Source organism: Rhinatrema bivittatum, chromosome 1 (genome assembly GCF_901001135.1).
Source record: "Rhinatrema bivittatum chromosome 1, aRhiBiv1.1, whole genome shotgun sequence".
In the NCBI taxonomy this organism is placed as follows: Eukaryota; Metazoa; Chordata; class Amphibia; order Gymnophiona; family Rhinatrematidae; genus Rhinatrema; species Rhinatrema bivittatum.
The window spans coordinates 350,855,448-350,869,901 of NC_042615.1; the positions used below are offsets into that span (position 1 = coordinate 350,855,448).

General features: G+C 44.1%; 1 protein-coding gene across 2 annotated transcripts in view; it reads left to right on the forward strand.

Annotated features, from left to right (window-relative positions):
• The window catches only part of CCDC158 (coiled-coil domain containing 158), a 1,731,209-nt gene that overhangs the window by 782,531 nt on the left and 934,224 nt on the right, over window positions 1-14,454 (forward strand). For both annotated transcript variants that reach the window (XM_029599728.1, XM_029599736.1), the window contains exon 12: window positions 11,572-11,769. In XM_029599728.1, the coding sequence (XP_029455588.1) occupies window positions 11,572-11,769 (198 nt within the window). The remainder of the gene's footprint in view (window positions 1-11,571; window positions 11,770-14,454) is intronic.

Here is a 14,454-nt window from a genome sequence, read left to right on the forward strand (position 1 = left end):
TACCTGTTAGAGACCCCAAAGGGTAGTAAGAGTTCCAGATAGCGCTGGAATGGCAGAGTAACTTAGGAATGGAGAGCGAATCCCATCCGTACGAATTCTGTTGCTAACTCAACGAGCTAGCATATACTGTAAGCAGATATACCCGGACGTCGTGACGTCAGAATAGGGGGATGCCCCTGAGGTTCGCGCCAACGTAGAGTTAAAGACGAGGGCGGCGTGCGCGTGCACCCTAGAGGTACCTTGAAGGAGAATGGTGGGAGGCAGCACCAAAGCCGGTCCAGGGATGCCAGAGAGAACAGCAAGCAGATGCTGTGGCGGCCATCAGTCCAAGGTGAGCGGGAGGAGCTGAGAGTAGAGAGTAGAGAGAGGTAGGCGGGGCGAAGCCATCGAAGACCGACGGATGCAACAATTCTTCGACGATTAGTGGAGCACTTGCGGATTCCCACTACACTATGTAGTCCCCGTTACTCCTATCTTCAATTCATGGAGAGCCCTTGCCAGGTGAAGTAACCCAGCTCACCGAACCAGTATGTCTGCGGAGTGGTGCTCTCCATTCTGAAACGATCCCCATCTTTGTTTTGGAGAAGGCCATGCACCCTATAGTGCTGGGGCTACAGTGGCTGCTGCAGCATATTCCTCAATTCAATTGGGCTACTCTGGAGCTTTCACGATGGGGCCCAGATTGTCATGGTAAATGCCTGATGGAGGTCGCTCCTATACCCTGCATGCCAACTACCCCAGTGATACCGGGGTTGCCGCCTCAATATGCATCGTTCCAAGATGTTTTTTCTAAAGAAGCTGCAGATGTACTACTGCCTCACAGATCCTATGACTGCACTATTAATCTGAAGCTGAACACTGAACCACCCAAGGGACGGATGTACCCTCTCTTAGAGGCAGAGAATAAAGCCATGTCCGAATATATTCAGGAAAATCTTCAAAAAGGCTTCAAAAGACCCTCCAAGTCTCCTGCTGGTGCAGGCTTCTTCTTTGTGGGGAAGAAGGACGGAACATTACGTCCATGTATAGATTACAGAGGTCTCAATGAGATAACTGTGAAAGATCATTACCCGCTACCTCTCATCTCAGAGCTATTTGACAGACTACAAGGAGCCAAGATCTTTTCCAAGCTTGATCTTAAAGGAGCCTACAACTTACTTCGCATTCGCTCAGGCAATGAATGGAAGACGGCCTTCAACACCCGGGATGGTCACTTTGAATATTTAGTGATGCCCTTTGGCCTGTGCAATGCCCCGGCTGTCTTTCAAAATGTAATGAACGACATTTTCAGGGATCTCCTTTACAAATGTATCATAAGAACATAAGAACATAAGAAATTGCCATGCTGGGTCAGACCAAGGGTCCATCAAGCCCAGCATCCTGTTTCCAACAGAGGCCAAAACCAGGCCACAAGAACCTGGCAATTACCCAAACACTAAGAAGGTCCCATGCTACTGATGCAATTAATAGCAGTGGCTATTCCCTAAGTAAAATTGATTAATAGCCATTAATTGACTTCTCCTCCAAGAACTTATCCAAACCTTTTTTGAACCCAGCTACACTAACTGCACTAACCACATCCTCTGGCAACAAATTCCAGAGCTTTATTGTGCGTTGAGTGAAAAAGAATTTTCTCCGATTAGTCTTAAATGTGCTACTTGCTAACTTCATGGAATGCCCCCTAGTCCTTCTATTATTCGAAAGTGAAAAGAACCGAGTCACATCTACTCGTTCAAGACCTCTCATGATCTTAAAGACCTCTATCATATCCCTCCTCAGCTGTCTCTTCTCCAAGCTGGTATAACAACACAAAGGGCAATTTTAAGTACCACTCCCTATATCACTATCATCAACATATAAAAATTAGAGAGACAACAAATTCCATCAAATCAATGTTATATTTATTTATATAGAAAACCCCACAAAACCCTACATAGACAATTTTAAAACTAAGCTAGCACATTCATACTCACACACCACAATAAAATATCGCATGAAGTTTGAGATGTTCATAAACCAAATTTTTAGTTATAAATATGATTATACATTTGATTCATCTTCAATAATGCAAACATATATTTATTAATGAATGTACATAAAATTGTTACTCCATTAATTTATTTTCAACAAGAATCCATTATTAGATGAGTCCGACAAAAGATATCTTCGTTTCGCCTCACTATTTAGAGGCTTCCTCAGGGACTGTATTTATAACTTTTTACTTGCAGTCATGCACTACAAAAAATCATAATGTCGTTAGAAACTTTCTACCGCAATCAACTCATGCATAATCTTCAATCAATTATCAATATGATATTTCCCAACAATGTTCAAAAATCTCATTACTAATCCATATTGTGAACAAACATCTACACTGGCCCGGCCCCACAAAGCTCACTTACCTTCCTGACTCGACTCACCCTATACCACCGCTCTAATTTCAAAACGCATTCTATACACAAATCACCCTCATCTATACAACCAAACTGAAGCCCACGCTTTACACTCACAAAGACCCCAAATGCGCAACTCAAACTAACTTAAAGAATGAGTACACTCACGTTATTATATTGCGTTCACTATAACCACACTCAGGCGTCCAAATGTTCCGACATGTCTTCAAAAGTATCATCAACTGGGCTTAACTATTCAAAATGCTGTGCAAGTGGCATACGTATCTTGACTCATTATATGCTTACGCATTACAGATGAAAAAATCTTTAGCCACAACAGCCAACCTGCATGCTCAAACTGTCATGATTCTGCAATGATATAAAACAAAAAATCATTAAAGCAAGCCTCAACAAACTTTTACCTGCGAAACTTACTAAAAAGCGGTCCCATTGAAGTTATCCAGTACTCACGTTTCCTCGGAAGTGACGTCAAACGGCGTCACCCACAGCGATGTGGATTTCAAAGCGCTAACAACAACTTTATATAGAAGGCACAATTCCATCCTGACAAATCAACAGCCTAGCAGTGATACCCCTTTGTTGATAGAAAGTTTAACCACACACAAGTCTGAAAGTTAATAAATCAGAACAGGGGAAGTGAATCCATATTGGTGCTATTTGAAAACACTCCACTCACACATCAATCGGAAAGCTAATAAATCAGAGCGAGGAAATCCTCCAACCCTTAAAGAGCAAGTAAATCCATCATAGTGCTGTTTAAAAGAAAGCACTCCACTCAATAGGTCCATTCAACCCGTTTGGAATTATAGTGTGCCAACTAAAAATAAACCGCTGTTCTATTTTTCTCAATAATGTTGACAAATCACCGCCATGCTTAAGCGAGACATGTTTGATAACAAAAAACCGAATATCCTCCGCAACATGATTCTTTTCTACCCAATGATTCACTAAAGGGGCGTGTTCACGAACTGATTTAATCCGACTCCGATGTTCAATAATTCGGCAACGTATAGGTCTTACTGTCTGTCCTACATAAATTAAATTACATGGGCAGACGATGGCGTAAATTACGCTACTGGTATTGCAATCAAAAACTTGAGGGATCCGATACGGATATTTTAGATGAGGATGATCAAAGAACTGACATTGCAACGTAAGAGAGCACACAGAACAAGACCCACATGGGATCTGTCCGTGGGGGGAATCTAAATCCCCAGATACTTGCCGACCTTTCAATTTATCATACAGTGAATGACGTTTTTTAATGGCAAATATAGGCTTATCTATAAAGCATGGTATAGATGACAAAACGTGCCAATGATTATTAATAACTTCTTTAATTTGAGTAACTTTAGAAGAAAATGGAATAGTACAAATCAACCTAGTAGGAGATTCTTTTGGAAAATGAATTAATAAATTTTCCCTATTAGCGTACAATGCACGCTTGTATGCCTTTTTAATAACAGACCTCGTATACCCTCGAGCAAGGAATCTCTCTTGTAATTGAACAGCCTGAATCTTGAATTCAGCAGTGGAAGTACATAAACGCCTATACCGGAGGAACTGGCCCACCGGGATATTATCCTTAAGATGTTTGGGGTGAAAACTCCGATAGTGCAATAGAGTATTTCTATCCGTACTTTTCCTATGGACACTAGTGACCAATTTCCCATTTTGGATCTGGACTCTCATGTCCAAAAAAACAATAGATTGATGATGTTTAGTAAAAGTGAACTCTAAATGTGGATCACAGGAGTTTAAAAATTGCATAAACCCATCCAATTCACTAGTACCACCACTCCAAATAAAAAATAAATCATCAATGTAGCGTTTCCAATATTTAACGTACTGGAACCATGCAGATTTATAAACATGTTTATCTTCAAATTGAGCGACATACAACCCAGCAATGCTGGGAGCCATGGGAGAACTCATGGGAATGCCTTGGATTTGAAGAAAAAAGTCAGATTGAAAACTGAACACATTTTGCGTCAATGCTATTTCTGCAATCATGTTGAGGAATATTAATCTCCTAGAACTCATATCAATTTTGGCCAGTTCTGTTTTAATAATTTCAAGAGCTGCACGTTGAGGTATACATGTGTATAGTGAGGTGATGTCAGCAGTCAATAAAACCCAATTAGGTTGGATATCAGGCACCCCTGCAAGTTGGTTTATGAAGTCAGTGGAATCTTTCACGTATGAAGGCACTGCTATCACTTGAGGCTGTAAATAGTGATCTATCATTTGAGCAACATAGTTCCTATGCCTGCTACAATCGATCTACCGGGGGGATTATTTAGAGTCTTATGAACTTTGGGTAATATGTACAGATGCGCTGTGGTAGGAAAGGACACCAACAAAAATTGATATTCCTTATTAGTAATCACCTTATCTTTCTTAGCTAATTCCAAAAGCTCAGTAATATGTAAATGTAATCTAGACGTGGGATTATACTCTAATCTTCTATAAGCCTGCTGGTTGTTTAATTGACGATATACTTCCTTATCGTAATCTGTTTGATTCATTACCACAATAGCGCCACCTTTATCAGCGGCGCTGATTTTTATAGAAGTATCATCTCGCAGTTGAATCATAGCTTGCCATTGCTCTTTTGTAAGGTTATGTTGGATATAATCCCTTTGCGTATCTAATAAATCTAAATCCCTCAAAACAAGACTCTGAAATGTTTGCAACAAATGACTTGGAGCTAAAGGCGGACTCCATTAGAAGAATTAAAAAAAGATACGGAGTTAGAGCTTGTGAAAATTCAAAATGAATTACCTGCGGATTCATTAGCAAATCATATGAGCGAGCTGCAACCCCCGCTGAATGACCTCCTGCAGTCGATCTCCTGCCGGCGCCATTTTCCGTACGGAAAATGATTCGCGGCAGGAAATCGCTCCCGGACCCCCGCTGGACCCCCAGGAACTTTTGGCCAGCTTGGGGGGGCCTCCTGACCCCCACAAGACTTGCCAAATGTCCAGCGGGGGTCGGGAACGACCTCCTGCAGTCGAATCGTGTTCGTCTATGGCCGCCGCCATTTTGCGCCGCCATTTTAGAAAATGGCGCCGGCTGAAGACAACATGATTCAATTGCAGGAGGCCGTTTTGGACCGCCGCCGTTCCGGACCGCCGCTGGATCCCCAGGTAATTTAAAGCATTTGGGGGGGGTTCGGGAGGGTGGGGGATTTAATTTAAAGGGTCGGGGTGGGTTTTAGGGGGTTTTAGTGTGCCGGTTTTCCTGCCCTCCCCCTTCCCCCGATTTACGATTTTTTGACGATAAATCGGGGGAATTGGTATTGTATTGTGGCCCTAACGATTTTTGATGATTTAAAATATATCGGACGATATTTTAAATCGTCAAAAAACAATTCACATCCCTACAAAAGAGTGCTGCAAAGACTCCATGAGAATCATCTTTACGCTAAGTTGTCTAAATGCGAATTTCACATGGAATCAGTGCCTTTCCAGGGCTATATTGATTCCAACCATGGGTTCCAGATGGATCCACAGAAGCTGTAGAGCATAAAGAATTGGGCTCAACCCACTGGTCTGAAGGCTCTCAGACGTTTCTTGGGTTTTACCAACTATTACAGGTCTTTCATCAGAGGCAATTTCTGCATTCCAGCAACTAAAAGACGCCTTCTCGAACAAGCCGTGTCTCCGATACCCAGATCCCACTAAGCCCTTCATCGTTGAGGTCGATGCCTCAGATGTTGGCGTAGGGGCTGTACTAAGCCAAGCCGGTGATTCCAAGGCATTACACCCATGTTCATTCTTCTCTCGTTGCTTCTCTCCTGCAGAGAAAAATTACGGAATAGGAGATAAAGAGCTCCTGGCTATAAAGATGGCATTCGAGGAATGGTGCCCTTGGTTTGAAGGAGCACAACATCAAGTCACAGTCTTTACAGACCATAAGAATTTGGAGTACCTCCGCCACGCACAGTGCCTAAACCATAGGCAAGCGAGATGGTCTCTGTTTTTTAACAGATTCGACTTTGTGCTGAAATACCGCCTTGGAGATAAAAACATCAGAGCAGATGCCTTATCTCGCTCATTCCTCTCTGAAGATATCCCAGAGGAACCACAACACATCATTGATCCGAAAAGAGTCATTTTGGCAGCTACTCACTCAGTACCTGCAGGTAAAACCATCGTACCCAAGAACCTCAGATAAAAGCTGTTAGCATGGGCTCACGACTCTAAACTGGCTGGACACCCTGGTCAACGCAGAACTCTGTCTAAATTACAAAAGTTTTACTGGTGGCCCACCATGAAGGAAGACACATTCTCCTATGTTGCTTCCTGCGTGAATTGTACCAGACAGAAGACACCACTCAGTCGTCCTTGGGGTCTACTCCAACCCTTACCAGTACCAGATAAGCCATGGACACACATTGCCACAGACTTTGTGGTGGACTTACCACTCTCAGGCGGAAACAACACGATTTGGGTAACTGTAGATCGGTTCTCAAAGAAGGCTCACTTTGTGGCTCTCCCTGGTTTACCCACAGCTATGGAGCTTGCCCAGCTCTTCATCATGCACATCTTCCGCCTACATGGCAAGCCTAAGCACATAGTCTCCGATCGTGGAGTCCAATTCACAGCTAAATTTTGGAAGGCATTGGCAAGAAGTTTGACATTTCTCTCGACTTCACCTCAGCATACCATCCTCAATCTAACGGACAAACAGAGAGGATGAATAGGACACTCAAGCAGTTCATTCGTGCCTACGTGAACACTCGCCAGAATGATTGGGCAGAACTGTTGCCCTGGGCTGAATTCGCCATTAACTCTCATCCAGCAACATCCACTGGATCAACACCATTCGAAGTGGTTTACGGACGACTACCATTGCCACCACTGCCACTTCCACTGTCCATGTTGTCCCCAGCAGCTCAATCTACTGCCAAAAATATTCAACAACTCTGGACTCGGACCAAAGAGATGCTTCTCAAAGCAGGACTTCGAGCTAAGAAAGGATACCATACTCATCACTGCAAGGCTCCTGATTTCCAGCCTGGTGACAAAGTCTGCCTATCCACTAAGCACTTAAGACTTAAAATACCTTCAGCTCGCTTCACTCCACGCTTCGTTGGACCTTTTCCCATTCTCCGACAATTAGGCAATCTCACCTATAGTCTGAAGCTACCACCTACATTGAAGATTCATAATGCGTTCCATGTCTCACTATTGAAGCCATGATCCTTAGTGAGTTCTCTAACAAGACACTTGAACCTACACCAATCGATGAAGAAGAAGAATCGAGTACAAGGTAGATGCTGTCCTTGACGTAAGAAAAAGAGGAAGAGTATGGGAATACCTCCTGTCATGGGAAGGTTATGGACCTGAAGATAACTCTTGGACACCTTTGGCTAATATACTGGATAAAGAGATGATACAAGAATTCCACAGAATGCATCCTCAGAAATCAAGACCAGGTAGGAAGTCCAGAGGACGCCCTTTGAAGGGGGGTACTGTTGCGTCCGTCTGTGCTAGACGGCTTTGCCCCGTTTGCCTCACCTTGTTCATGGCTCCTCCCGCTTCCCTTGGGAAAATGGCTGCCGCAGCATCTACAAGCTGACCTCTCTGGCATCTCCGGAATGGCTATGGTGCAGTCTCCTGCCATGCTCCTCCTAAGGGCCTACTAGGGTGCATGCACGCATGCCACCCACGTCTTTATTCCAGCATTGGCGCGAACCTCGGGGGCGTTCCCCTCTACTGACATCATGCCACCTGGGTATATAGCCTGTACTTTATTGCTGGCTCGTTGAGTTAGCAAAGGATTGGTTTCGGCTTGTCTAAGCTACTCTGCCGCTTCCGTGCTGCCACTGGAAGCTTTCTCTCTGCCCTTTGGGGTATTGCTAACCTTGGGTACCCGCTCCTCGTGAGCCCTCTGCTTTAATTCAGGTGCCTTACAGGAATCAGGTACTCACTCCTTGAGGGCCTGCTCTCCCTACCTCGGTGCCGCTACCAACTTCTTCAACCTGGTGGAATCACATACCAACAGCAACCTTATAGTGAGTAATCTAACTCTCAGTCTATCTCATTCACAGTACTGCCATGTTGGGAAACCTACACTGGAGTTCCCCTATACCAACGGGGTGAGAAGGGTCCCCTCTGCCAAGGGTCCTCAGACTGCTACATCCAGACTACCTCACTACTGCCACCTCTGGTAGTACACTTCAAGCTTTTTAATAAAAGAACTAACTCTGTGTTTGTGCGTCTGCGTTTAGCCAAGTACTGTGGCGCCTCACGGGGCTCCTCCCCATGGGTGTGGTCATCTGCCTCAGTACCCAAGAATCCACCCAAACATTGCTTAACCATAACAGTACATATATGCCAAATTTTAAGTGGGTTCGCACAAGTGCACACAAATGCTGCTTCTACTGTGTAAATAGGGGGATTTTAAAAGGAGCCTGCACCAATGCCATTCTCATGCTTACCAGTTCATTTCCATTTCACCCAGTTAAGAGATAGGTCTTCCAAACCCCCCTGGTGTAATAGCCTTCATTCTCCCCTTTTATCTCCAATTCTTAAAATCCTGTCAATCTGCCTATTTATCTTTATTTTAGAACTTATTCAGCATCCATAGCAGAAGTTATGCAGCAGGAGACCATAGCATGCATTGGATTGCGTAAGTAGTTACATGCACATCTCAGCTTCACAACCCAAAACGCTTATGCCCTGCCCAGTAGGGATGTGAATCGTTTTTTGACGATTTAAAACAAACGTCAGATATATTTTAAATCGTCAAAATTCGTTAGAGCCGCGATACAATAGCAATTCCCCCGATTTATCGTCAAAAAATCGTAAATCGGGGGAGGGCGGGAAAACCGGCACACCAAAACAACCCTAAAACCCACCCGACCCTTTAAAACAAATCCCCCACCTTCCTGAAGCCCCCCAAAATGTTTTAAATTACCTGGGGTCCAGTGTGTGTATGTGTGTGTGGGGGGGTGTCCCGGCGCGATCTCCCGCTCTCGGGCCACAGCTGCGTTAATAGAAATGGCGCCGGTGGCCCTTTGCCCTTACCGTATGACAGGGCAAAGGTAGCGCCGGCGCCATTTTGGTTCCTGTCACCCGACGTCATGAGTGCAGGAGATCGCTCCCGGACCCCCGCTGGACCCCCAGGGACTTTTGGCCAGCTGGGGGGGCCTCCTGACCCCTACAAGACTTGTCAAAAGTCCAGCGGTGGTCCAGGAGCGACCTCCTGCACGCGGGCCGTATTGCCAATATTCAAAATGGCGCCGGCGCTACTTTTGCCCTCACTATGTCGACATAGTGAGGGCAAAATGGCGCCGGCGCCCGTGACGTCGGGTGACAGGAACCAAAATGGCGCTGGCGCTACCTTTGCCCTGTCATATGGTAAGGGCAAAGGGCCACCGGCGCCATTTCTATTAACGCAGCCATGGCCCGAGAGCGGGAGATCGCGCCGGACCCCCCCCCCCCACCACTGGACCCCAGGTAATTTAAAACATTTTGGGAGGCTTCGGGAGGGTGGGGGAGGGTTTTAGGGTTGTTTTGGTGTGCCGGTTTTCCCGCCCTTCCCCGATTTACGATTTTTTTTACCAAAAAAACCCATGACGATCAGATTTCCCTCCCCCCCCCAGCCAAAATCGATCGTTAAGACGATCGATCACACGATTCACATCCCTACTGCCCAGACCACACCCTTGCCCTATCTCTTTTTGAAAACTTCCAAAATGTGTGCTCAGCAGCACATTTTGGCAAGTATCTTTTGGCGGCTTTTAAAATATGCTCAGCACACATGAGCCCAACATATTTGCACATCCCCTATTTAATTCACATGTTGGACTTTTAAAATTCACTTTTAAAGTTATTACTGATCTATAAGAAAGGGATCTGTTTCGTGCCATTTATTTATTTATTTATTTATTTATTTATTTAATTAAGGCTTTTATATACCGAGTTTCTTGATACAGATCAAATCAGCTCGGTTTACATCGAACTAAGCAATTAACAGAAACAACAAGAGACAACTTTGAAGAAGTTGAGGAAGCATAAAGTTACATTGTAACACAGGGCACGTGAACTGGGGAAAAGAAATAAAGAGGGGAGAATAAAGATAAATTACTATATACAAATGAAGATGTGGGGGGGGGGCGGAGGATCTAGCCTCGTTGCGACATATTTGTATGCTTTAGAATAAGTTCATTTACAGATGATGATGTCACTCATGATGATGTCACTCATGAGTCATGACTAATTAATCTTGCTGTCTACAGAGAATCTTGGTTATAGGTACGCAAACTTGCTATCCCTGATGAAGAATATTTCCACCATTTTCTTTCTATTTATTCAGTAAATATTTGCTCAGGTATAATCCTGAAACTTAAAAATTCTCTGATTTTTTGCCACTTCTGTTTTCAACTTTGGAAAACACAGAAATTGCTACTGTTTAAAACTGCAAACATTTCTTGAATATGGTGCAGCTTTGATGTTTAATGCTGCTTTGCTTCTGTGAGATATGTTATAAAGTATTTATGATGATTATGCTCTATTATACCTTTACATGTTGCATACTGTGATATTTTCAGATATGAGTATAATTAGAGTTGTATTAATGAAACTGAGCTACCTTTTTAAATGTATTTAAATATTTTGTAATTTCAGCACTGCGTAATATAGTACCATGTAATATTTTTTAAGAAGGATGTAATATTGAATTTTTTTCATTATAGTCATCATGGAGGCAATTATCACGATTATGTTGATTATTGCAAATTTTAAATGCATTTTTACCTGCAACATTTGAGGCAATTTTTAACTGAAAAGTATGTGCATACTTTCCCTTTCAAAATTGCTGAAGAAAGAATATCTGCAAACATTTTCATCTTCTTTGCTGCAGATATATTTTCTGGCCAAAACCATATGTGTAGTTTGAGAAAGCAAAATGGCATGTGTTGTTGCCTTTCTCAACCTTTCCCTGCTCCTTGAATGCCTTTAGAAAATATATGGGTAAAAGTTGGCATGTTGTGGAACAATGTGCATACTTTTACGTACATGCAGGGTGGGCAATTTACAGACAGCTTTATTTATCCAGGTAAATGGCTTTTGAAAATTGTCTTCTATGCTACTCTTATTTAGTATTTGTGATTGACGTCTAATATTTAATTTTCTTTTTCTTTCAGGATCCAATTATTGAAAAAAATGAGATGCTAGGGAAAGTCACATACCTTAATTCTGAGCTAGAGTCAACAAAAGAAATGCTGTGCAAAACCACTGATGAACTCACTTCTAGAAAGAAGGACCTAGAAAAAGCTGAGAAAACCATTGCTGATTTGACATCTAGCATGGAAGAGAAGAAAACCAATGAGGCAGACAGAGAGGTATATAGTAGAGACTTTAAGGGACATAGTAGAACATTCTCCTCTCTGGCACCCCCCTGTACCTTTAGAGGAGTAATGTTCCCCGAAAGAAAACAACTCCTTGAAATAGTAGAAAGTGATTCTATAGCTGAGACTTGCTTTCTATATAATGTATTATCTTCTTGCACCAAAGATACTTCTGAAGAGGTATATGCCTAGGAGTGTAAGGATAGGACTGTCATTGCTATTGGTGATCTGATGATTAGGAAAGTAGATAACTGAGCAACTGATAGCTATGATGATTAATTGGTAGCTTGCCTACTGGGTGTGTAGGTAGCAAGTCTCATGTGTTCTTTAGATGGGGCTTTAAAAAATACTGGAAAGGAGCCATCTGTAATGATACAGGTGGATTTCAATGAAATGGAAAGGTACAGGAGGAAAATTTTGGAGTTCAAATTGAAACTTCTTAGTAGGAAATTAAAATCCAGAATCTTCAAAGTAGCATTCTCAGAAATGCTTCCAGTTTTATATATATATATATATATATATATATATATATATATATATATATATATATATATATATATATATATATATATCTCACAGGACAAGCAGGATGTTAGTCCTCACATATGGGTGACATCACAGGATGGAGCCCAATCACGGAACACTTTTGTCAAAGTTTCTAGAACTTTGACTGGCACCTACTGGGCATGCCCAGTATGGCACTAAACCTGCAGCCAGCAGGGGTCCCCCTTCAGTCTTCTTTTTTCCGCGCAGCAGTAGCCACGCGGGTTAAGGAGCTCCACAAAGATTCCTGACAGGAATTTTCCTCACGGAATTACTAAAAACTTTCATACCCCACAGTGGTCCCTCTTTCGAATTTTTGACTCCGCGGTACTCCGGTAAGTTTTTTACCCGTTCTCGGTCGATTCCCGTCGAGTTTGGCCCTCACGGCCTACTGGCCGTCGACCACACCGCGGCTCAATTTTTTCAAAGGCCATGGCGTCGGGGTTCTGTCAGTGCCCGGACTGTACTCACACCACATCCATAACAGACCCTCATAAAGTCTGTGTAATGTGTCTCGGGTGCAAGCATGATGTGCTGATTTGCACCAAATGTTCCTTAATGACACCAAAAGGTCGTAAGGCCAGAATGGAGAAAATGGAACTTCTCTTTCGTTCTCAAACTCTGACGCCTTCTATTGCATCAACGTCGTCTGAACCGGCACCATCCACTTCGCGCCAGTATCGGCCACAGGCAGGTGACCGTCTGGCATCGATGACTTCTCGGCCTTTGACTACTTCTACTCCCCCTCAGGACTGAGGGGATCGTAGAGAGAAACATCGACATCAACACCGGAAATCTCGGACCATCGATGAAGGAAAATCATCGACCTCGCCATCATCCGAGCTGCCATCAAAGAAACCCCGTCCAGAAAAGGCATCAACCCTTTCTGCGACCGGGTCACCGAGGCAACCCTCACCCGGACGGGTATTGGGAGCCGCGACTCCGCCTTTAACGGTGGTCCCTCCGGCTATGCCTCTGCCTCCTTCTTCCCTTCCGGAGCCGGGGCTGCTTGCTCCAGGTCTCCGTGAAGAACTGGACTGGATGGTTCAGGAGGCCATCAATAAGGCGATGCAAGGACTCCAAGTTCCCCCGGCACCGAAATCAGTGCCGGTGCAGAACCGACCATCGATCCCATTCCGGCAGCATTGGCACTGCTGCTCTCGAAGATGGAAGCGCTTATACCCACTTTTCCACCGATGGATCCTGGGTCACCAATGGTTCCGGTGCCTTCCCTGCTTACCCTGTCATTGGGAGGAGAAACACCGTTCCGCATTCCTCCATCGGGAGTCCTGCTGATGCCTCAACCATCGATGCCGATGCATGCATCGGCGCCACTGATCCATCCATCGATGCCCTCGATGCCTGCACCGGTGCCTCCAGTACTTCCCTCGATGCCTTCAGAGCCTAGACCGGGACCTTCAGGAATACCATCATCCCGTCCTTCTCAGGTTCCTAGAGGGGCAAGTGCTGATCCCTATGACACCTGAACTGACGATTCATCTCAAGACACCGATGATTTACCATCGCCACCTTCTACTGAAAGTAGGAAGTGTTCTCCTCCAGAGGAATTGTCCTTCTTAAATTTTATGAAGAAAATGTCTGAATTGGTTCCCTTCCAATTGCAGACTGAGCAAGATGATAGGCACCAAATGATGGAGCTGTTACAATTCCTGGATGCTCCCAAGGAAATAACCTCCATCCCTTTTCACCAGGTTCTTTTGGATCTTCTCAAAAAGGATTGGGAACACCCTGGTTCCGTAGCCCCAGTCAACCGAAAGGCAGATACCACTTACTTGGTACAGTCAGCCCCAGGGTTCCAGAAACCTCATCTGGATCACCAATCTGTGGTTGTAGAATCTTCCCAAAAGAGGGCACGACGCTCAAAACCCCAGTCCTCCTTCCCCCCAGGTAAGGAGCAGAAATTCCTGGATGCCATTGGCCGGACTGTCTTCCAGGGTTCAATGCTCATCTCTCGGATCATCTCTTACGAGCTCTATATAACCCAATATAATAGGGTCTTATTCAAGCAGATACAGGACTTTACAGAGTTCCTGCCTCAGCAATTCCAGGAACAGCTTCAAACCCTGGTACACAGGGGTTTTGAAGGCAGGGAAGCATGACATAAGATCCTCTTAT